Source organism: Phaseolus vulgaris, chromosome 3 (genome assembly GCF_051622355.1).
Source record: "Phaseolus vulgaris cultivar YP4 chromosome 3, ASM5162235v1, whole genome shotgun sequence".
NCBI lineage: Eukaryota > Viridiplantae > Streptophyta > Magnoliopsida > Fabales > Fabaceae > Phaseolus > Phaseolus vulgaris.
The window spans coordinates 30,830,306-30,855,828 of NC_143500.1; the positions used below are offsets into that span (position 1 = coordinate 30,830,306).

At 35.9% G+C, this 25,523-nt stretch overlaps 2 protein-coding genes across 3 annotated transcripts; one reads left to right on the forward strand and one right to left on the reverse strand.

The window, feature by feature from the left end:
* Window positions 1–2,129: 2,129 nt before the first annotated feature.
* On the forward strand, window positions 2,130–9,633 carry LOC137806996 (calmodulin-binding transcription activator 5). 2 transcript variants are annotated; one of them, XM_068607405.2, is made up of 14 exons: window positions 2,130–2,268; window positions 2,410–2,529; window positions 2,889–3,014; window positions 3,551–3,666; window positions 4,124–4,212; window positions 4,389–4,434; window positions 5,622–5,739; window positions 6,035–6,154; window positions 6,239–6,297; window positions 6,489–6,902; window positions 7,263–7,960; window positions 8,193–8,739; window positions 8,816–9,127; window positions 9,213–9,633. In XM_068607405.2, the coding sequence occupies exons 2-14, from the start codon at window positions 2,466–2,468 to the stop codon at window positions 9,270–9,272; spliced, it is 2,769 nt and encodes a 922-aa protein (XP_068463506.1). In that variant the 5' UTR covers window positions 2,130–2,268; window positions 2,410–2,465; the 3' UTR covers window positions 9,273–9,633. The 2 variants fall into 2 exon arrangements, with proteins under 2 accessions (XP_068463506.1, XP_068463507.1); XM_068607406.2 differs by having other exon boundaries at window positions 2,150–2,268; window positions 2,889–2,973.
* A 1,308-nt stretch (window positions 9,634–10,941) lies between these two features.
* LOC137806997 (small COPII coat GTPase SAR1A) lies at window positions 10,942–12,857 on the reverse strand. The gene is made up of 3 exons (XM_068607407.2): window positions 12,205–12,857; window positions 11,965–12,096; window positions 10,942–11,499 (listed from the first exon to the last, which is right to left on the reverse strand). Exons 1-3 carry the CDS (start codon window positions 12,331–12,333, stop codon window positions 11,179–11,181), a joined length of 582 nt encoding a protein of 193 aa, XP_068463508.1. The 5' UTR covers window positions 12,334–12,857; the 3' UTR covers window positions 10,942–11,178.
* Between the last annotated feature and the right edge of the window lie 12,666 nt (window positions 12,858–25,523).

The window sequence follows — 25,523 nt, forward strand, 5'->3', positions numbered from 1 at the left end:
AAAAAAATATTAACTTATTTACTTATGTATTCAATAAACACACATTTAAAAACCCAAATACACATGCTCAATTGTATTAATAATTAATAAAATTTATAAAACTAATAGAAATAATACTATTGTACTAAGATTGTGATTTTTTTATCATACTAAAAAAATATGTTAAAATATTTAATGTATTGTACTAACTATTTACCATTCTTAGAATATTATTTCAAAATATATCATTACAAAAATATTTTAATAAAAATATATAAGACTATTCTTAAAAGTAATTAAATTATAAAATTATACTACATTTTTAACTAACTAAAATGTTTAATATAGACTTTATTATGTGTGACTAACAATATCAAACAAGATAATATTTATTAAGTGAAATTGTACAAGCACAACTAACGGGTAAATTCTCTATCTAGCACCATTTACACTTTTATTTCCCATCTAACACTCTTTTGTTTTTATTTTCCTATCTAGCACCCTTTTGTTTTTATTTCCCTATCTAATACCCTTTTATTTTTTATTTCCCTATCTAGCACCATTTAAAAAATAAATAAATAATTAAAAAATTGATAATTTTAATTTTGAATGCATTAAAAAATAAATATTTTTAATGTTTAAAATAGTTAGAAATATAATTAATGAATAAAAAATGAGTTTTTACAAAATAAAAATAATAAATAATAAATTTAAAATGTTTAGTTTAAAATTTATTTTTTTAAGAATGAATAAAATAAAAAATTAAACTCTACAACAACATAAAAGTTGAATCTATAAACATAAATTAGTATTTATTTTTTTTATTATTGATGATGTAATCATGTTAATTTCAAGTAATAAATACAAGACATAATTATAAAAAAATCAAGTTGAATAAGAACTGATATGGAACAACATGACCGAACAAAAAAGATGTTCATATTGTCAAACACCAAGACACACCTAAAGAACCTATCACAGCATTAATGGATTATGCAATTCTCGTCATTAATTATACCATTGAAGAAAATATTAAATGAATGATCATCTTTCATTTATTTTTCTTTTTATGATCAACATATAATTATTTAGTATCGCCTTATATCTCTTATATTTATCTTATTTGGAATTTTTTTATATCTTTTATCTTTATCTTATTTTGTTTTGTCTTTATTTTATATCTTTTATGTTTTTAGTTATTATTATTTTTCTATCATTCTTTATTTATTTCTGTTTTTTATTTTTATTTTATTGTTGCTGTTTTTATTTTCTAGACTTATTTATTTTTGCATTTTTTTCTTCTCATTTTTAAGTATTAAGTGTAACATTTACTTTAGTTTTTTTTTTAGGATTTTGCATTTAAGGTAGACACTTCAATATTAAAAACAAAAGGGTGCTAGTTAGGGAAATAAAAGTGTAAATGGTGCTAGATAGGGAATTTACCCCAGAGCTAACAAGCTATTATTTATTGAAAAGTAAAAATAAAAAATATTTTAACTTATTTACTAAATTAATTCTTAAAAATATTTAAAAAAAAAACTAAATACATTATTAATCCTGCAAGAAAAGGGTTTAAATGTTTATTCAATATGTACGTATTTTTTAATTTGTTAATGTATCAAATATTTCTTAAGCTTTCATTTTATTCCACAATAATAACTATTGTACCCATATATATTTTAATTTTTAAAATAACTTATTATTCGAGATATTATAGACCTTAATTTTTTTCACCTATAATAATAAAGTATTTTTTTAATTAAAACGGCTTCTTAAAAGAACTGGAGTAAAGTTATAGATCATATTACCTAATAGTTTTTTATACTACAACAAATAAATAAATAAAGTTATTGTTGAAAATTAAAAACAGATACTTATTTATTTTATGAAGACATATTGAAATAAAATAGAATCTCAATAATAGTTTTAGGAGAATGTCGTGGATTCTAAAAAGAAGGGGTTTTGTATAAAAGTTTCGCTACTTAATATCTTAATCAATGTCTGAATACTTTCCTTATAGGTTAAATTTTTTCTTTCCTATTCTATTTACTATTAGATTTACTAAACTCCCAATTTATTTAAATAAATAAAGAAGACTCTTATTTTATTATTTATAAATTATAAGTATATTTTATAATATAATAAAAGTTATAGTCAGAGGTAGAAAAGAGAAAGAAAAAACAGAAAGGAGCAAGAAAGAAAGAGTGTGATTCAGCTCTAACGAGGCGATCATATTTCTATTCTATCTGTTCTAATTCGGACCACAGACCCACCCTTCTCTGCAATTAGGTAAATTTATCACCTTTCTATTTGTTTCTCACTACCCTCTTAATTTTGATTATTGTTTTTTAGTTGAGAACGATTATTCTTCTCTTTTGTTGAGTCATCACCACTTTGCACTTTTTTTCATTTTTCATGTAATATATGCAGTTGCTGACTTTGCGGTGAGAGAAAAGTGTCCGGAATCTCCATAGGTTACTGTGAACATGGCGAATAACTTGGCGGCGCAACTTGTTGGTTCAGAGATACATGGATTCCACACATTGCAAGGTATGTACTTCACTGTTGATTTCTGAATCATGCCTATGTATTTTGATCAAGTGTCTAAGACCAACATATAGTTGTTTGTTTTCTTGTTAGTTTATAATTAGCGATTAGAGTAATTTACATGGATGTTGTGAGTATTAGTACTAGATGTTCAAACACAATGTTCTAGCATTTAATTGGAACAAGTTGTTCCCTAGGTTTAATAAATCATCTGGTAAGCCTACTAATGCATTGCATCGATGTTAGTTTTTTTCATCTGGGGGAGAGGTTAGCCCCTGAAGTGGGTTTTAGTTAGGCCATGTCAAAAGGAAAGGAAATCTGTCTAGTTATTGTTCTGACATGTTTTCTTATATATGTCTCAGATTTGGATGTGAGGAGCATTATGGAGGAAGCGAGAACCAGATGGCTTCGTCCCAATGAAATCCATGCCATGCTGTGTAATTACAAGTATTTTCCCATTAATGTCAAGCCAGTGAATTTGCCAAAAAGTAATTATCAATTAGCAATGACTTCATATTTAAATAGTGGGTGCATAGTTTCCAATCTGCACTGTCATGTACTTTTTATAGATATTAAATTATGTATGCATCTCTTGATTTCTATAAACATTTTAACTACTGGTAGAAAGCATTCCATGATAATCATATTTTGGAACTTTTGTGATTTCAAGCTTATTTGCTAAGTGTAAGCTTCTAAACCCTTTAATTATTAGTTTTAAAACTTATTTTGTTTGAAATTTCTATTCTTAGGAGGATCCATTTCCCTCAAAATCTCTTTGTAACCTTCTGGTTTTACTCAAAATGGTTTTCTTCTTTCATAAAAAACACTCGACAGTAATTTGTTTGTAACATGAATAAAACAATATAAAGTCTAACTGCAAATGACTTCTCGTTCATGTATCTGATAGGATTTCAATTAGTTATTTTGCATTCAAATAATTTTCACTATTAGTGATAAGAAAATGTCAAATATCCAGAGAAAATGTTTTTATAATTATTATTATTATTATTTTGTGTGTGAACAGGTGGTACTATTGTCTTATTTGATCGTAAGATGCTTAGGAACTTTAGAAAAGATGGGCACAACTGGAAAAAGAAAAAGGATGGGAAAACTGTTAAAGAAGCTCATGAGCACTTAAAAGTGAGGGTTTTCATTCTTTGGTGTTTTTATTTGCGTTAATTTTATTTTATTTTAGTTTCTTTAAAAGATTGTAGATGGGATAATTGATCATTGTTAATGTGGAATGTGAATGAAATAAACACTGATACAGAGATGAGAAGGTATACCAAATGGCCGGATAAGCATAAGATGTGGTTAAATGTTGAAAGACATAAGGCTTCTTGGAGATCAGTTTTCTATTTTCCCAATTTTGCTGATGCTGTTCAATTCACTGTGCTCTCTCCATAAATAGTAAATTACGAGAGTTTAGTGTCTAGCAGTTTGTGGTTTTCTGCTCTTAATTTTACCATTAAATTTGGTGTTTATTATGTATGATGATAATTCCTTCCTCAAGTTTTTTGTTATCATTGATTAATTACCATAATATCTGATTTCTCACAATCTTTTTTGTCCTTTTATTCTTTTCCACGTCCAACAGGTTGGTAATGAAGAAAGGATCCATGTATATTATGCACATGGTCAGGATAACCCAAATTTTGTGCGAAGATGTTATTGGCTGCTTGATAAGTATGCATATGAGTGGCCTCTTAAAGCTTCATTTCTAAAATTTTATGCATGTTCTGCTGAGTTATGTTGTAGTATGGTGCTTCTGTTATTCTTGCATTTATTGATTATAGCATAAAATTAAAATAAGTTTACCAATAATACGTGACTTAAATTTCTTTTCACTATTTTCTTTTCAGGAGCATGGAACACATAGTCCTTGTTCATTATCGTGAAATACAAGAGGTAGTGTTTAGTTGTTCTCCATTTCCTCTATTTTTTTTCCCTTTCAAAAGTTCAATTTGACCTCACAAACCATGATTTATGTGTTTACTGTATTTTGTTTTGTCTGAAAGAAAGACCATGTATATTTAAGTCATTTGTCAGATTGTGATGTGATCTACTGATCCTTAAGTTGTTAATGTAGTTTTATCCTTTTGAATTTGTCTGGATACAGCATGATCCTGTCTATAACAATTTTTTATTACAGTAATGTTTTTTCACTTGGGCTGGATGGATATCTCATTTGTTTTCTGTGTATAGTGTGCACAGGCTCTTTCATAGTTTTGATTTCCATTATATTTGTTTGAACTTTGAAAGATAGCTAAGTCCAACAATGTATTTTTACCAGTTTCGATGATGAATAGAAGCCCAAAAGTTGATTTCAAGACAAGTGGGATAATCATTTTTTAAAATTCCAGTGTTTTGGTCTTATTTCGTATGCTGGACGATTGCATGGGCCATGGAAAAATATTAACAGAACCATTATTAGTATGAGCATGACAGTTTATTAGCTAGCATTAAAAGATGTCCAAGTACAGCTTTATATATTCTACTGTATTGTATACTCTCCTTTCATTTTACTTCAAATTTGCCTAGACTGGGAGTCTACTTCTCTCTATTGTATTCCTTTTCAACTAAAGGGTATCCCATGGCATTTATGGCAGAGGTGATTCACGTTATGTCCATGGAAAGTTTTAAAGAACTGAAGGTTGTTTTCCTTACAGTGGTATTAAAAGCATTTGCCAAAGTAAAAGTTATATCCCACTCATTGTTTCATTATGTTTGTTCAAGATCTCATATTAACTAAAGATATGACAATATTATAGTATATAAATGGGTGCAAATCTCACCTTACAAGTCAATTTTGTGGAGTTAAGTTATACTTTAAGTCTGCTTTCTAAAAATGTTGAAAAATGCATTTCAGAATAAAGTTAAGTTGTTTTCTCTTTAAACATAAAATCTAGTATTTCAAAAACACTCATCAGTTATAGGATTTGATCATTTAGTTTCTCTTAATGACCCTTAGAAGTTAAAACATCTTTATAATTACAAAAAGCTCATATTTAAGGTTCCATTTGTGTACTAAAGTTTTATTGTGGAAATGGATATAACTTGGCTTCGTCGCTTTTGGGATGCTGTTTGTGATACAGATGCAAGGTTCTCCTGTCACTCCTGTAAATTCACACTCCAGTTCTGTCTCTGATCCCCCTGCACCATGGGCTGTATTAGAAGAAATAGATTCAGGGACCACAACCACATATGCTGGTGGTGAGAAATAACTTATATTGTTGCTGTATATCTTCTTAAAAGTTGTACTGTTGAAAGCTATCAGTATGAAAGGCTCATGACAGTTGCTTAAAATATTATATTTTAATTTTGAAGATGGTAAATGTTTGTTTGGAAACAATGACTTGGAAGAAAAGAACATTCCTTATTTTTATTCTGCTCATCTTTCCTAAGGAAGCAGAAAATAATTTTTTTTGTTGGTTTATAATGCTATGGATATCTTATTGTTTAGTTGATAAGGTGTATAATCTCATCCTTTCTGGTTGGACAAAAACAGACATGAGTGACAATGTAAAAGACAAAAGTCATGAACTGAGACTTCATGAGATTAATACGCTTGAGTGGGATGACCTAGTGGATGCAAATGATCATGATGCCTCTACCATGCCTAATGGAGGTAAATGGTAGTTGATTAAAGCACAATCAGCCACTTTTCTGGAGTGCATCATTATTTTATTTTAACTTAATTAACTTTTTGCAGACACTGTTCCATATTTTAATCAACAAGATCAAACTTTACTAAATGACAGTTTCAGCAATGTAAGATAATGATCTTTCCTTTATTTGTATTCATTATTCTGTTCTGTATAGTCCCTTTCTCTTGAGTTCTGCAGAAGACAGTTAGTTCTTTTCTTTTACTTCCTCTTCTTCTCTATCTTGTTTTCCTTCTTTTTTCTCGGGATACTTGCTTTGTAACAGTCACTCATTTGGTATACTTGTTTTGTCACCAGGTAGTCAACAATCCATCTGGAGAAATTTCTTCTTTTAATTGTCTTCCTCAGCCAATTGCCGGGACCAACAGTGTTACTTACAATTTTTCAGAAAGTGCTAAGCTTCAGATGATGGGCAATCAAGCAAATCCAAATGAGCAGAGGAATAATATTGGTTCTTTAAGTGCTGGTTCCTTGGACCCTTTGGTCAATGATAGATTGCAAAGTCAGGGAAGTTTTGGAATGTGGGTGAATCACATGATGTCTGATTCATCATGTTCAGTAGATGACCCAGCTCTTGAGTCACCAGTTTCATCCGTTCATGAATCATATTTGTCTCTGGGAGTGGATGGTCAGCAATTTTGTCAGCCAGAACAAGTATTTACTATCACTGATGTATCCCCTACATGGGTGTCTTCCACTGAGACATCAAAGGTTTCCTTTGCCATTCTTATATATCTACTTGCTATCAATTATTTCCTGTCTCAAGCATATCTTTACAATTAACTCTAATGTGTGTTATTTAGTTTCTTACTTATTTGATTCCTCTGTCATTTCTTTCAATCTTGAATTCTTGTTGAATTCCAAAGTTATTAACTGCAAATATATAAACCGAGGAATATGAATAAATGGTATTTTCAGTCTAACCAAAGTCCTTTTTTAATTGGTGCTATGAGTTGCTCTTTGGTACACGCGTGCAGAGTGTAAATTGGAACTGTATTTAACAGATAGCTGCATGATGAATTCACATGTTTGCTACTTGTTATTTTGATTTCTGAACTACTTTACTTGCAGGTCCTGGTGACTGGATTCTTTCATAAGGATTATATGCACCTTTCAAAGTCCAATCTATTATGTGTCTGTGGTGATGTTAGCGTTCCTGCAGAAATTGTTCAGGTTGGATTCTACCGGTGCTGGGTACCACCACATTCGCCAGGAATCGTGAATCTCTTCTTGAGTTTTGATGGCCACAAGCCTATTAGCCAAGTTGTTAATTTTGAATATCGTACTCTTGTCTTGCATGATCCTACAGCTGCAATGGAAGAGAATAGCAATTGGGATGAGTTTCGACTACAAATGAGGCTTTCTTATTTGCTCTTTAATAAACAACTGAGCCTAGATGTTATATCCTGTAAAGTATCACCTAATAGACTTAAGGAGGCTAGACAATTCGCCCTCAGAACATCATTTATTTCAAATAGTTGGCAGTATTTAATCAAGTCAACTGAAGACCACCAGATTCCATTTTCAGAAGCAAAAGATGCTCTCTTTGGAATTGCATTGAAAAACAGACTAAGGGAATGGCTTTTGGAAAGAATTGTTCTAGGCTACAAGACTACTGAGTATGATTCACATGGCCAAAGTGTAATCCATTTGTGTGCAATTTTGGGATATACTTGGGCTGTTTCCTTATTTTCATGGTCAGGCTTGTCACTGGATTTCCGTGATAGATTTGGATGGACAGCTCTTCATTGGGCAGCATATTGTGGAAGGTATAATACACAGACACCCCACTTGTTTACACTGTTAACCCCTCTGCAAAGAAATTGACCAAAAATCCTTTTCTGACGAGGTTTCACCATTCATGTTCTTTCTGTTCCTTTTTTTCCTACATAAAACCAGACATTAAAATAATCAATGTGAATTTAGCATGAACTTGGATAAGTGGGCCGCTTGAAATTTGAATGAAAATTTTCTTATAAGCTTTAAAATTTGTATCTTCAGGGAGAAAATGGTTGCAGCTCTGCTGTCTGCTGGGGCAAAGTCAAATTTGGTGACTGATCCTACGCAAAAAAATCCTAGTGGTTGCACTGCTGCTGATCTTGCTTATATGAAGGGTCATGATGGCTTAGCAGCTTATCTTTCAGAAAAATCTCTGGTTCAGCAATTTAATGACATGAGCTTAGCTGGAAATATCAGCGGCACATTAGAAAATAACACAACTGATGCAATAAATTCTGCAAACCTTACTGATGACCAGCAAAACCTGAGGGATACACTGGCAGCTTACCGAACTGCTGCTGACGCAGCTGCCCGCATACAGACTGCATTTAGGGAGCACAATCTAAAACTGAGAACTAACGCAGTTATGTCTTCCAATCCAGAGGCTGAAGCACGCAAAATAGTTGCAGCAATGAAAATTCAGCATGCCTTTAGGAACTTCGAGACAAAGAAAATGATGGGAGCTGCTGCTCGCATTCAGTGTACATTCCGTACATGGAAGATTCGGAAAGAATTTCTCCTCATGCGTCGTCAGGCTGTTAAAATTCAAGTAAAATCTTCTCTGCTAGTTGACACATGTTAACATTTGGTTGGATAAATTGACTAACACCTTTGTTACAATGCAGGCTGCTTTCCGGTGCTTTCAACTGCGGAAGCATTATCGCCAAATTCTTTGGTCTGTAAGTGTGGTTGAGAAAGCAGTGCTGCGTTGGCGGTTGAAGAGAAGGGGTTTTCGAGGGCTCCAGGTCAGAACTGTTGAGGTGGGAACCGGAGATCAGGATAAGGAAAGTGTTGTAGAGGAGGAATTCTTTCAGACTGGTAGGAGACAGGCTGAAGAACGTGTTGAGAGATCTGTGGTGAGGGTTCAGGCTATGTTCCGATCCAAGAAAGCACAAGAAGAGTATAGGAGGATGAAATTAGCTCTAGATCAAGCAAAGGTGACAGAAAAATTATACATTTCATTAGTACTTGGAGGATTTGGTTTTGCATGTTTTTTCACCTGTTGACTATTCATTTGTGCAGCTGGATCGGGAATTCGAAGAACTTCTTAGTACTGAAGTTGATATGGAACTGAAGGCATAGGTTTACCCAAACAGAGTCTTGTTTTAGGGTGCAATCTGTTATTATATATCCTGTGGATCTTGTAAGTTCCCTTTGACCCCCTTTCAGACTCACTTAATATCTTAGATTTTTATGTGTCATTGGGCAACTATGTTCATTATATTCTAATGCAAAGATCTAGGCTCTCAACTGAAACACTGTGCCACCCCAAAGATTTACAGAATACTAGAATAGTTAGAGCTAAGCCTGGCCTTTTGCCTCAAAGATAGGAGCTGAGGCAACCAAAGGCGCCAACACATCTTCAAAATTAGCCCATCTGTATACAAATAAACTTTTTGTTTCTTACCATATCAAATAGCAGTGATCTCTTTGATGATTAAAAGGTTCTTACATCACACTCATCCGAATAACTGTTTTAAAATAAATCTAATTCAGTAGCGCCCAACTGTAACAATAATTTGTCCATTCATTGCTATTTTTAATACACGTTTGTAAGACTTTAAGGTGGTGTAAATATTAAATTATTAGAATAAAATGTATTTTCAATATCTCCATAGAAAAATATATCTTCAGAATCTTCCTATTTATTTCTATATATTTTTATTTTATTTTCTTTTGAAAATTTTGGTTATTATAAATAGAGACAATGAGAATCTTACAACTTCATGTCACATTTTTCTTAATAAATCGCATTACACATATATCCATAACAACCAGGTTTATATTTGCATAAACAATATATGACAGTTGGTAGATAGTTGGTAGGTCCCTTGTTATACCCGTAGGAATTCAAATTTTCATCTTATATATAGAAAAAGACTGTTGGAGGAATTTTAACACGTTTGAGTACTGTATATTTCTACAAATTCTCATACAGATCTTTCTATTTGCAAAAAATTATTAAATAAAAAGTAAACCTGGGATTGTTTATGTGTGTAGAGAGAACAACGGCGACTGTGATTTTATGTGAAATGAGTGGAAAATAGATTGATAAATTTCACATAAATTATGTAAATTAATAATAAATCATGTTTTTTGTTTCTTAAAGTCGTATTCATATAACTTTTACTTCAAATAAAACAAGCCCTTTCATTTTTTACACTGCCTTATGTTAAGCACTTCTACCTTCATTTGAATGGAGACCAACAAAATTATAAGGATATTTTATTCGAAATTAGAAACAGATCATTACTAAAACTTACGAGAAAAATTAAGATTAAAATATAAAAGTCATAACTTTTTTAAGTGATCGACGTGACCTTTGACATACAACAATTACTCGTTGTATAATTATCAAATAAGAATAATTAAGTGATTCATGTACTTCAAGCAAGCCTCTACACATTTTTCTTAATCAAAAGTACTTATTTCAGAATTGTGTTTGAGTGCAAATATTTTCATTAAATTGAGGAATCAAAGTCAAAACCCAAATACATAAATAAGTTGTTCTCTTCAAATAACTCAACTGGGTACCAAATTTATTGCAATCATGAATAAACGCATAGTACATTTAAGCTGACTTGGACTTCAGTGACTTATAAGTCTATCTTTCAATCCGCTTTTTCTTGAAAACGTGAGATTGGCAAAAGTATCCTAAGATTATCTACCACCAAAAACATTCTCCTTGTGACCCATGTGAACGAATTTCCCGAACACTATCAACAAAAACGAAAAGCAGTGTCGAACCTAGTAACATTCAAGCCACCATTTATTAATCCTGTAATTTTAATAACCTATAGAACAGCAACACAAGCTTGCAACTGCCACCCAAAGAAAAGAAACCACCATGTCTCATAACAAAAAGTAAAACCACCATTTTCAAGCTTTCAATTTACATGAGCAGATAGGTCTAGAAACTACAGTATACTAATATGGAGACTGCATTAACATGATGATAATGAAGAAGTAGAAGCACGCATGATGTATTCTATTTAATGTACTGAGAGAGCCACTGAAAGCCTTCACCATACCCCATCTTGCGGACAATACTGCACATGAAAACCTCCAAAGGACGAACATTGGATTCAGCCAAATTAACCTTGCCCTTGCCTGTGGTGAAGTTAGTGAGGCCCATGTGATATCGAAGCTCATCCTCTGAGGCAGCATAAGGTATGTCAATCTTGTTTCCCAATATAAGGAAAGGCACATTTGCAAGTGACTCGTCAGAAAGAAGAGCATCCAGCTCCTTCTTTGATTCTGAAAATCTTTCTTTGTCATATGCATCAACCAGGTATATAACCGCATCCACCTACATCATGATATCATCATGCAAATTATAATTCATAATACGACAAAACTTTGATCAATGATAGGTGCATGATTTTTCCAAAATTAAATAATGTCCATGTCAATGTTTGATTTCAGAACTAGCTAAGCAGCACTGTTTTTCTTAATTGGCCAAAAAACCAGCTAATGCCAACAACAATTGGTAAAAAGCAACAAAACGGGGCTCAGAAAAAGGCATGATGATTCAGATTTAGAATCAGCATTGATACATGGTATTTACAAGGCACAAAATTCAAACATGCTTTGAACAATCAATTCAAAAACCTAATAATAAGATGTAAACTTACAAACTACTATCTTAACATGCCACCACGCCCAATAACAACCACAACAATAGTAATAACTAAAGTCATTCAAATGTGCTGTATTCAAAAACATGAAACTGAACAAGAAAATGAAATAACAATTGAACAAAGGATATACAAACCTGAGCATAATAATCCCTCCAGACCCTACGAGCAATCTGGTGGCCACCCAAATCGAAAGCCTTAAACTTTATCTTCCCAATACTCAACTCCTCTGAAGTGGGATATTGGGTAGGTTGATGCTGAACTAATCTCTGCATAAATTTAATTTATCGTCAAAGAAAACCTTCAAACTGATAAAGCTTTGAGCAATAATCCAATAACAAGAAATCACAAAAAAAGTAATGTTTAAAGAAAAAAACCTCATCTCTGAGCATGTGAAGCAAAGTGGTCTTGCCAGCATTATCTAACCCCAGGAACAAAATCTTTGCCTCCTTTTGCCACAGACCAAGGCTGGCCAAAATTCCATAGAACCAATCAAAAAGAAACATTCTTTTTTATAATCTTCCTCTCTCTCGAAAACGTTCACAAGTGGTGTGAAAAATAAAGAACAAAATCCCCGACGCCGTCAAAGTCTCCGGAAACTCCAACCCGTGAAGCCAAGAGAGAAAAACTAGACTTCCTAAGTATTAATTCAGAAGAAGAATCCACAGAAAACCCAAGAAAACGCAACACCAAAAGAACCAGTTTTCTTTTGTTTTTCTATTTTCTTTATGTTTTCTGCCTTCAACTACCTCATCACAACGGAATATATATACTGAGGGCGAGCGAATGGTGGTGACCGGCTTGTCCGGTGAAAGATATAGGCTGAGATGCGGCAGAGAAAAGTGAAGCAGAAATGTTTTATTGAGGGTAGAAGAGGGGACACTGGAGCAGCCTGTTATTGGGGTAAAATTCCAGTTGTGCGGATTTGATTGGTTGGTACGCGTCACTGGGTTTAACAGTTATGATATATAATAAATAATAAAAGCAGAGATTATTCTGAAAATGTTAGCTCCGGAAGAAGCTAAACGAGAACAAGTAAAATTTACACGTATGTGAAAAGTTGTTGTCACATAACTACGAAAAGAATGGCGTGTGTGAAAGGCATTTTTCAATTCTTTTCAACTCCATAAGCCAAATGTACTGCACTAACATCTTGCTTTTTTTCCAAGTATTTTTTCTCATCAAATTTTCTTTTACTTTTTCTTTCCCAACTATTTTCTCTCATCAATTTTTTTTTTTACTTTTACAAAAATTTTGTGCAGAATTCCTTTGAGATTATAACCAATGAATCTTAGAAATTGATCAATTGAATCTATTCAATGGTGAACATTCCAAAATCTTGAAGTTAAAGATTGTCTTTTTCAAAGTATCTTGAAAATATTACCAACATTAATTATTCATTAAAAAAACAATAAAGTGACAAGAACATAAATAATAAATAAGAGAATCCACTAATAGTGTAAGATTATAAAGTCTAATAAGATGTCGGGAAAACTTTGTATTTTATCTTTATTGGATGAGATTAATGTTTTGTTTGAATTAGAGGGTGTGAAGGAGTGGAAAGTTGAGGGTGTGGGAGAGTGGAAATGTGAAAATTTGTGAACAAAGTGTGAAGAAAGTTGAGAGTGTTTTGATCGAGGTATGTTAGAGTGGATGTTTGAAGAAAATTTATTGAAATATGTGAGTGATGTGATGTGATGGTTGTAAGGATATTTTGAATTATTTTTAATTGTGTAAATTGTAAGATTACAAATTTACCCTTGTATATATAAAAAAAGAAATAAATGATAATTAATTTTGTGGACATTTTATTTAATTAAAATAAATTAAAGTTTTAATTATAAATAAAAGAAAAAATAATGTAAAATTAACTTTCCATTATTTAAATATGATTTTATTATTTTCCATTTTATTAATTTAAATTAACTTTGTTATTTAATGTAATTTATTTAGATCATTTTAAATATTCAAAAAATATTTAAAATATTCAAAGTGTGTCTGAAAAAATATTCAAAAAAAAACTCAGAAAATAAAAAATTTGGAAAACCATGAACATAATCGATTATAAATTGTCTTAAAAAAAACACATAATCGATAAGAGACATAATCGACTTTTCTTGCAGGCAGTTAAAAATCTAACATAATCGATTATGCTTACAGATAATCAATTATGTTCAAAATAACACAGCTCCCATAATCGATTATGCTTGGCAAAAAATCTCAGATAACCGATTATGTCATGACCATAATCGATTATCAACTGTTTTTAACTACATAATCGATTATGTAGTGCGTTCATTTCCAATGATAATCGATTATGCATGAAACTAAAATGAAAAAAACGTAACCTCAAGCCAAAGATGAACTACCAAACTCACTCTCCTACCTCTATGCTTACTGAAGACCTTCTCCAAGCACTCTATATAAATGCAACTCTCGGTGAGAAGGCTAGACAGATGTGGTGCATGTGGTGCTTGTTGATGCTGCTCTATGCAAAGGTGTAATGACAGTATGCAACTATGTAACGTGAATAAAGTAAGGGGCATCATGGTCTTTCACTATATCCTACGTGACTTTCAACAAAATTCACTCTCCTTTCTCTTCATATTTGAGAGCACCCTCAATCCACTATCCTTTCCATTCACTCTCCCCCTCTCACAAAAGCAGTAATCCGTCTGTGCTACAGTGTCATTCCCTAATCCAAACACTACGTAAGTGTTTTCCTCATACAGTAAAACAAAAACAAATATGATAATTCTATTTTCATATTAAAGACATTTTTTAGACTAGATCATTAGTTTGTACTTCTCAAATTGAGAATGTTTTAACACGGTGTTATTATTATTTTTTTACTTTATTTTCTTTTGTTTGTTTATTATTTTTACAACTATCTATTTAGTATTTATATAAAAAAAAAATTAATTTTAATTTTTTCAATAAATTTATCAATTTAAATAAACTCGTTGTAGCATAAACAATCACAACTATTAATCAATGACGAGACAAGAAAAAAAAATGGTAAAAAAAACAAGACCTTTGACATCACGTTTATATGAAAATTTATGTAATGGTTTAACTATTATCTATTCCAACACCATGTTATGTTACTCCCAAAAATGGTGTATTTATTTAAGATTTTAAATAATTTAAGTAATTTATTTATTTTAATTTTTTAAAATTATATATTAAATAATTTAAATTTATATTTACTTAAAATTTTGAATAATTTAAAAATTTTATTTATTTCAGATTTTTATTTAAAGATGACATTAAATCATTTATGATTTGTATTTATTTAAAATTTTGAATAATTTAAAAAATTATTTATTTTATCTTTTAAATACGAAAATAAGCACGAGAATTTTTTGAAAATTCTGTTATAGTATTGTTTTTGTTTTATAGTATTGGTATTCTAATATCTATATAGATATGGATAAGATACTCTATTAGAAAATATATGTGTAACAATTCCAATTTATATTCTAGGGTTTACATATATTCACAGTTGCTCTTATAATTGGAATGAACAAAATTTAATTTAGATTTTTATTTATTTAAGCTTTAAAATAATTTAAGAATTTTTTATTTTTTATTTTTTATTTTATTTAAATATTGAGTTTAAATCATTTAAATTTATATTTATTTAGAATTTTGAATAATTTAAGAATTTTGTTTATTTCATATTTTTCTTTTAAGTATGACATTAAATATTTATATTTATATTCATTAAGATTTTTTAATAGTTTAATATTTTATTTATGCAAAATATATGTGCCCAAAAAAATTGTAAAATAATTTTATATAAAATTTAATTTGTTTATATATAAAATAATTTAATCATATTTAATTTTAACCACAAAGGTAACTTTGTAATCATATACTTGTATCTATTTAAAAAAATTATTTTATCAATTACACTTATCACCTCGCTCACTAATTAACTTTCATAAACTTTTCTTTCATTTCATCATCTTTTCCTTAGTCTAGATAACCTCACTTTTAATTATTTTTCACTTCAAATCCTCTTAAATTCACTCTCTCAAATTCATCTTCAAATCCAAAAAAAAACATTAGAGATCAAAATAGAATAAGTATTTTATGTATGATATTTGTACTGGCCAGACCTCAGACATCGGCGTCAGACATCGACATCAGACATTGACATCGGACCTCGGTGGTCTAGTCACATTAATGGGCCACGTAAGTGGGCCCCCAGAAATAATGGTGAGTTATCACCCAGACGTAAGAAGGACCTAAGTCACGGGAGTGTTCATGCATGTGGTGTATATAGTACGTTCAGGTCTAGCACAAATAATTATCCCTTGGAGAGACTGCATGCATGACATGTGAATAATTAGGGCACCCATAGAACAGATGGCCCTGCAGCGCTGGTGCATGAGTTTGTACCCTGACGGCCATACTGTTAAGATTTTGCACTCCAGAAAAGGAAAGTCTTGTGCAGCGGCTACGCTAAGATTGTGCAACGCGTCATAGGATGCCTCGGCAGTAACCCTAATTCCACTTAAGGAAAGATCCTCGTGGGACAGAGAGTTGACTTAAATACAGTCTGTATAAAAGGGTAGTAAGAACCCTCGAAAGGTACGTTGTTTCTAAGACTGAAACTGCTTTACATACTTATTGTTTCTTAGCCTAGTACTGACTTGATCGTCGGAGTGCAATCAACAGGTAGAGCCCCCTCTGTTTCAACGGAGTCACTCTTGACCATCCAAGGAGAGAGAAGAAACCACCAAGAAATAGGAGGAGCCACCATCTGCCTTTGAAGTCAATGGCGGCTGGATCAACCAACGAGAACATTTGGCGTCCACCGTGGAACACAATAAAACTAGGTCCCACTCACAATCATGTTGAGAGCCATCCAGCAACATGAGGAGTACGAGGCAAGGTGCATCTGCACTAGAAGGAGGAGACAACGTCTCCATGCAACAACTAATGGAGACCATTCGCGCTCTCCAACAGGCCGTAGCGGCGTCCAAGGCTGACCAAGATAGGATTCTGGCTGAGGTTCAAGCCGAACAGGCAGCCAGCCAGAACAGATTCTAGGATGATTAGGCTGCGTCTCGCGCAAACAATGAGGAATTGTGCAGAGCCAATGAAGAATTGCGCGGGGATTTACAACGCACTGATGAGCGAACTCCGCCCATACCAGTTAGGGCTCGCCCCATGCCATTTTCCCAGGCGATCATGGACTCTGTGATACCAGCCAACTTCATGGGTACAAAGATCACCTTCACAGGCGTAGAAGACCCAGAGGCCCACATCACGACCTTCCACACCCAGATGATAATTTCATGAGGCACCGACGTCATGCACAGTAAGCTATTTATGGGTACATTCTCAGGCACGACATTGGACTGGTTCATCAGCCTTCCTGATGGACACATTACCTCGTTTGATCAATTCTCAACATTGTTAAAAGAGCAGTACATTTTCAACCAAGCTCCCGCTCCCGTCTCATTCGATCTTTTCGACGTTAAGCAATACCAGAGAGAGCCTTTGAAAGATTTCCTCAACAGGTTCGAGGCACTGGTGGTGAAGCTGCAAACTAAAGATGAAGATATGATGGTACACGCCTTCAGATGAGGGGTGCTCTCAGGACCTTTCAGTGATTCTCTGATAAAGTGTCGCCCAAAGACATTCAACGAAATCTGCCACAGAGTCGTAGCCCACATCGTCGCAGAAGAAGAGGTCACAGAAAAGGGTGGAAACATTTGCCCTGTCCGACCTTGAGGAACTGGTCATTCTCAGCCCATGCGAGTGCACGAGCCCACGACAAAGAAGAAAGCCCCGAGGAACCAGCCGTCGTATGAGACAAGGAAACCCCAGACCAGGGTGCAGACAAAGGAAGGCACCCCCACCAGACACAACTTTCGAATAGACCTCAAAGAGCTTATTGTCATCCCCAACATGGCAGACAGACTGAAATCTCCACTGAAGACCGATAAGAGGCTAGGGCCCAGCAAAGACACCTGGTGCGAACTCCACCAAGCCTTTGGCCATAGCCTGCACAACTGTTTGGCGTTAGGATTCCAGCTAGACGAATTGGTAAGGAATGGCTTCCTGAAGGAGTACTTGCAGGAGAATCAAGGGGTCCCGACGACAGTGATCCCCGTAGGAGATCAGGGACATGAAATACCTGTCCATAGAGAGATCAACACAATTTCTGGAGGGTTCTCAGGAGGAGGATGTACCGCCTCCCAGCGAAAGAAATATGTTAGGGAAGTAATGACAGTAGAAGTAGGAGAGCTCGACCAATCCCCGGAATCCGACCTCTTCTTCACGAAGGTTGATCTGCAAGACGTGGTTCCACACGACAACGACCCCGTGGTGATATTAGTAGTGACGGCAGGAAGGAAGGTACATTGAGTCCTCATCGATCAGGAAAGTTCGGCAGATGTGATGTTCTGGTCAACCTTCAATAAGCTGTAGCTGTCGACCGATCAGTTGAGACCTTACGACGGTTGCCTATATGGATTTGTTAGGGACCAGGTGGAGGTGCGAGGGCACATAGAGCTAAGGACCACTTTCACGGATGGCACCGCATCCCGCACAGTTAACATAAGGTACCTTGTTGTCAACGCCCCTTCAGCTTACAACATCCTTTTGGACAGACCTGCCCTAAACAAAACAAGGGCAGAAGCCTTGACGAGGCATATGAAGATGAAATTACCCTCCCTTGAGGGGACATTAATAACAATCAAGTTTGACCAGAAAGCAGCAAAGAAGTGTTATGAGAATAGCCTAAAGACAAAGAGAGGGGTGTGCACCGTAACCAACCAACCTCCAGGGGGAACGGGTTACCCGATTAGATTGGCCCAAACCAACAGAGGAGGTGCTGGAGAGGGAGATTGGGGGAAGGAAGTTCAAGCTTGGCAGATCCCTGAGCCAGGAGGCACAAGACCAAATTGTCGAGGTGATAGCGCGGCACCTGGATGCCTTCGAATAGACTGCCTTAGACATGCTTGGCATCAACCCAGATTTCTTGTGCCACCACCTCACCATGGACCCTCAAGTTCAACCAGTACACCAGAGGAGAAGGAAGTTTAACGAAGAAAGGCGACTGGTCATCAGGAAAGAGACCAAGAAGTTGTTGGATGTTGGCCATATAAGGGAGATCCAGTATCCCGAATGGCTTGCCAATGTAGTATTGGTCAAGAAGGACAATGGTAAGTGGAGGATGTGCGTCGACTTCACGGATTTGAACAAAGCTTGCTCGAAGGACTCATACCCATTGTCCAGTATCGACGCCTTGGTGGACAACGCGTCAGGCTGCAAGCTTCTTAGCTTCCTGGATGCCTTCTCTGGATATAACCAGATCCGGATGCATCCCAGAGACGAGTGCAAGATGGCATTCATGACAGAGCTCTCCTGTTACTGCTATAAGGTGATGCCTTTTGGGCTCAAGAATGCAGGTGCAACCTATCAAAGGTTGATGGATAGAGTGTTCACTCCTATGATAGGGCGAAACGTCTAGGCATATGTGGATGACATGGTGGTCACCTCCTAGGTGAAGGATCAACACGTTGCTAATTTGGAGGAGCTATTCACCATTATAGTCAAGTACAGGTTGAAGTTAAACCCTGAAAAATGTGTGTTCGGGGTAGAAGCAAGAAATTTCTTAGGGTTCCTACTCACTGAGTGTGGGATATAGGCAAACCCTGAGAAGTGCGCTGCGATTATAGCCATGAGAAGTCCGATCTCAGTGAAAGAAATGCAGCAGTTGACAGGGCGAATGACCGCTTAGTCCAGATTTGTGTCAGCAGGAGGGGATAAGGGGCATCCCTATTTTCAGTGTTTGAAGTGAAATAACAGGTTCGTATGGACCAAGGAATGTGAAGATGTGTTTCTCAAATTGAAAGAATACCTGGCCAGTCCCCCAGTATTGTGCAAGCCACAACTAGGTACCCCACTCCGTTTGTACTTCCCCATCACAGATCGGGCGATCAGTTCGGTTCTCGTCCAAGAGCAGGACCATGTGCAAAAGCCAATATATTTTGTCAGCAAAGATCTGCAAGAGCCTGATGTGAGGTATCAAGCCATAGAAAAGGCAGCCCTGGCAATGGTGTTTTCAATGCGAAGACTTCGCCACTACTTCTAGAGTTTCACCGTAATAGTAATGACAGACCTCCCCATTCGCAAGGTCTTACAGAAGCCCGATGTGGCAAGTCAAATGGTGCATTGGGCGGTTGAGCTATCAGAGTTCGATGTGCAGTACGAACCAAGAAGACCTATCAAAGGTCAGGTTAATGCTGACTTTGTAGTAGAACTCTCCTCGGCAGTCGCACACCAAGAGGAAACAGGTTTCAAATGGGTCTTCTTCGTAGACGGATCCTCCAACCAACAAGGTAGTGGGGTTGGCGTCATTTTGGAAGGACCAAATGGGTTGCTGGTTGAGCAAGCCCTACGGTTCGCCTTCAAGGCTAGTAACAACCAAGCTGAGTATGAGGCCTTGATCGCAGGAATGTTGTTACCCAAAGAGATGGGTGCTAAGAGTTTGTTGTCAAAGAATGACTTCCTATTAGTAACAAGGCAAGTTATGAGAGAATACCAGGCCAAGGACCCTCATATGGCCGCATACCTAAAGTATGTCAAGATCCTAAAGGAGACTTTTGTGGTGTTCGAGCTAGTACACGTCCCCAGAGAACAGAATGTCCGAGTTGACTTGCTAGCAAAGCTCGCCAGTTCTGGCAAGGGGGGCAGACAGAGGATAGTCATTCAGAAGACCCTGAGGACACCTCGAACCACCTCAAGTTGCACAGCGGAAGTCCAGCAAATAAGCACCTCGAAAGGCATTAAGAGAAGTCACCGGTCACTGACCCAGGAAACGATGAAAACACCCAGAATAAGCGCATACGCCTTAGCAAGGGAGGAGTTGTTGGACGTTTTCCTAGTGGAAGAAAGTGAAACATGGATGACACCCTACAGACATTACTTGCTAAGGAGATACTCCCGCTGGAGCCCACAGAGGCCATAGTAGTCAAGAAGAACTCGAGTAGGTATACCCTTGTGGATGGAAATTTGTTCAGAGATGGGTATACACACCCTATCCTGACTTGCGTAAGTGGTGAACAATGCATGCACATCATGACAAAGCTCCACGAAGGGATATGTGGGAGTCACATCGGTGGCCCAGCACTCTCGCCAAAAGCCATTCGCGCGGGGTACTACTAGCCAACCATGAGGGAGGATTGCACGAGGTATGAACAACGATGCAAGTAGTGCAAACGGCATGCTGACTGGCACAACGCGCCCCTAGAGGAGTTACGATCGATCCACAGCCCATGGTCGTTTCATACCTGGGGGATCGACATTCTGAGACCATTTCCTTTAGCGGTGCGACAGATGAAGTACCTTGTGGTTGCGATTGAGTACTTTACAAAGTGGATAGAGGCCGAGCCAGTTGCGCAAATTACAACACACAAGATCTAGCACTTTGTGTGGAAGAACATAGTATGTCGTTTGGAATCCCAAAACGCTTGGTATCCGATAATGCTACCCAGTTTGCAAGCCAACAGTTGGGCAAGTTGTGCACAAAACTTGGAATAAAGCTAGTGTTTGCATCAGTCGAACACCCCCAGATGAATGGGCAGGTCGAGTCTGCCAACCGAGTTCTGCTCCGGGGTCTGAAGAGAAGACTGGAAAAAGCCAAGGGAACTTAGGCAGAAGAAGTTCCTAGAATTGTGTGGGCCTACCACACAACTCCCCAGTCCACCACCAAGGAAACACCTTTTAATTTGGTGTATGGTTCGGACGCAATGATTCCCGTAGAAATTCAAGAGAGTTCACCACATTTCCAGAACTTCGTGGCCGAGGAATCCAATGAAGAAAGAAAGGTGAACCTAGATCTACTGGATGAAGTCAGTGATGAGGCTTGCATCAAGGCTAAAGCCTTGAAGAGAAAGGTGGAGTACAAGTACAACTCCAAATTGAGACCTCGGCAGTTCCAGGTCGCCGACTTGGTAATGTGAAAGGGTCACCTCTACCAACTAGAGAACAAGTTATCTCCCAAGTGGACTGGTCCATTCCGTGTGACAGAGGCACTTGGGAACGGAGCGTACAAGCTAGAGACCCTAGAAGGAGGAACGACTCCTCGAACTTGGAATAGAGCAATTTTAAAGTTTTATTTCAGTTAATTATTTCATTGTACACAGTTTAGGGGACACTCTTTTTCCCTTATAAGGGTTTTTTAACGAGGTCAACCAATAAAAATTCAGTTAAAAAAAAGATATATTTGCAAGTGTGTTGTACAATGCAGTAAAGTGAACCTCTCCCTTGGGTAAAAGCGCCAAGATCGGGAATAGTAAGGTTCTTAGTGAGACTCCCTCTTGAGTGAGAACGCCAAGGTCGAGAATAGTATGGTTCACAGTTAAAAATCTCCCTTGTCTCTATATGGCAAGGTTGAGACTAGTAAAGTGAACATCTCCCTTGAGTAAAAGCGCCAAGATTGAGAATAGTAAGGTTCTTAGTGAGCCTCCCTTTTGAGTGAGAACGTCAAGGTCGAGAATAGTATGGTTCTCAGTTAAAAATCTCCCTTGCCTCTATACGACAAGGTCGAGACCAGTAAAGTGAACCTCTCCCTTGGGTAAAAGCGCCAAGATCGAGAATAGTAAGGTTCTTAGTGAGCCTCCCCCTTGAGTGAGAACGCCAAGGTCGAGAATAGTATGGTTCCCAGTTTAAAATCTCCCTTGCCCCTATGCGGCAAGGTCAAGACCGGTAAAGTGAACATCTCCCTTGTCTTTGAAAGGCAAGGTCGAGAACAGTATGGTTCCCAGTTAAATACCTCTCTTGCCTTTATACGCCAAGGTCGAGGACAGAAAGGCGAACCTCTTCCTGGTCTTTACATGTCCAAGTCAAGAGTATCATGGTTCGAAAGAAGACGTCTCCCTTGTCCTTATGCACCAAGGTCGAGAACAACGAGCAAACCTTTTTCCTATCAGTCAAGGGTTCGAGCGAACATCACCCCTACCTCAATGTGTCAAAGATCGAAAAAGGATAAGATCAAGCATATGGTAAAGAAGTGTGCTACTAAGGTACGAACAATCAATAAGGCATTGTTAGTAAAGTTAATCCAAGACAAGCAAGATAGCCAACAACAAACACAAGAGATAAATTGAAAGAGAAAAAAACTTCATAAAAAGAGATATATGTACAGATTAGTTAAATGTTTGCCTGGTTACAAATAAACACAAGGAGGAATCACCGTGTCCACTAGCTTCCCATCAACAATAGTCTTTGTCATCCCAGTTTGGGAAAGATCCATCCCAGTTTGACAGAATTTGGATTAGTAGCATCAAGCTCACTAGATTGATTCTGTTGCATAATGGTTCTTAAATCATCCATACCAAATTCATCCAAAACAGATTTGGGCACAGAAAAATCTGTTTCATCAAACACAACATGTATAGATTCTTCAACTGCAAGCAATCTTTTGTTATACACTCTATAAGCATGACCATTTATAGCATAACCAATATGTATTCCTTCATCTGATTTAGGACCAAATTTCCCCAGATTATCTTTACCATTATTTAAAACAAAGCATTTGCAGCCAAATACCCTAAGATGACTAATGCTAGGCTTCCTTCCTTTATACAGTTCATAGGGAGTTTTCTAAAGAATTGGTCTAATCAAGGTTCTGTTAAGCACATAAGAAGCAGTGTATACAACATCAGCCCAAAAGTATTTAGGTAAACCAGATTCATTTAGCATAGTCCTAGCTAACTCTTCTAGTGATCTATTCTTTCTTTCAACAACACCATTTTGTTGGGGTGTCCTAGGAGCAGAATAACTATGTGTGATTCCATGTTTTTCACAAAATCTATCAAACTTTGCATTTTGAAATTCTCCCCCATGATCACTTCGAATCTGTTTTCTCCTATTTTCATTTTCATTATGCAGAACCTTAGCTAGTTTCTTAAAGGCTTTATATGCATCATTTTTAGAAGCAAGAAACAAAGTCCATGTATATCTTGAAAAGTCATCAACAATCACCAAAGCATAGTAATTTCCAGCTAAGCTAGTAGTCCTAGATGGTCCAAACAAGTCCATATGCAAAACATCCAAAGATTTATTTGTAGAAACCATATCTTTTGATTTAAAGGTAGTTCTAATCTGTTTTCCCTTTACACAAGCATCACACAATCTGTTATTTTGAAATTTTATGTTTGGTAAACCAGAAACAAGTTCCTTAGATTTTAGCTTATTCAAGTGATTTGTGTGAATGTGAGCTAGCCTCCTATGCCACAGCCATGACTCATCATTTTTAGATAACAAACACTCATTTTCAGAACAACTCTTTATAATGTCTAGGAGATAGATGTTGTTTACCCTTTTTCCAGTGAACAGCACCTTACCAGAATTTTCATTTGAAATTGTACAAGTGTTGGCTTCGAAATTGACCTTGTATCCCTTGTCACACAACTGGCTAATGCTTAGAAGACTATGTTTTAGCCCTTCAACATATAGGACATTCTCAATAGTGGTTGAGTCTTTAGTACCAACATCTCCTCTTCCAAGAATTTTTCCTCTATTGTTATCTCCATATGTGACATGCCCTTCAGCTTTGAGTTTCAGATTTATGAACTGAGTCACATCACCAGTCATGTGCTTTGAGCAGCCACTATCTAGGTACCACTGGTTTTTCCTGCTGTTTTTCTGCAACAAAACAGATTTAGCACATATGGTACCCCTTTAGTGTAGGGTCCAACATGATTAAGACCTTTCCTTAGGAAGCCATTTGGCCAATCCTTTAGGAACAAGTTACCTCCTAGCTTTACATGTTCTAGATACATGACCAGATTTCATACAATGAAAACATGTTGCAGTATGCATTGTTTTTGAATCACTAAAAGAGAAAAACCTGTTTTGGAAGGAACAAAGAAACTGGACAGCTTTTTCACATTACTTTTCATTCCAGGATTATATCCTAGACCATTTTTATTGAAAACAACATTTTGTGAACCTAATAGGGTTTCAAGATTTTCTCTTCCTTTAGTGAAATTTGAAAGTGTTTTTAACAAATATTCAACCTGTTTTTCCAGCTTCTTACAATTATCACAAGTTTTAATTGATGCATGCAAACATGTTAATTCAAGGCTAACCAATTCAGTTTTAGCTTTGTGCAGTTCTTCTTCAAGAGCTTTGACCTTAGGTTCAAGTACCCTATTTACTCTATTCAATCTATTACACATTATAGCCAACCTGTTTGCTTCATCGTGTGTTTCCTTAAAAGCTATTAGCAGCTGATCATAGTTTTCAGAATCAGTGGAAAAATCACTTACTGAGTCAGAGTTGGATCCTTCATCATTCACCATGAAGCACAGATTTGCTTCTTCACTTTCAGTTGAGGAATTACTGGATGAGGATACATCATTTTCTTCCCATGAGATGTATGCTCTTCTACCTTTGCCTTTGTCACTCTTCTTGCTTGCTGATTTTTCTTTATTTTGATTGTTTGGACAATCAGCTTTTATATGACCTAGTTTACCACATCCAAAGCACGTGTAATTGGAAGAATTTGAATCACTAGGTTGTTTGGAGTACCTCTTTCTTTGTTGAGTTCTGTCATGGTTTTTCTTTCTAAGAAACCTGCTAAATTTTCTGGTGAGCAAACTCACAGTCTCATCATGTTCAGGATCAACTTCTTCCTCACTTGTATCATGTTCCATGGTAGTTTTCA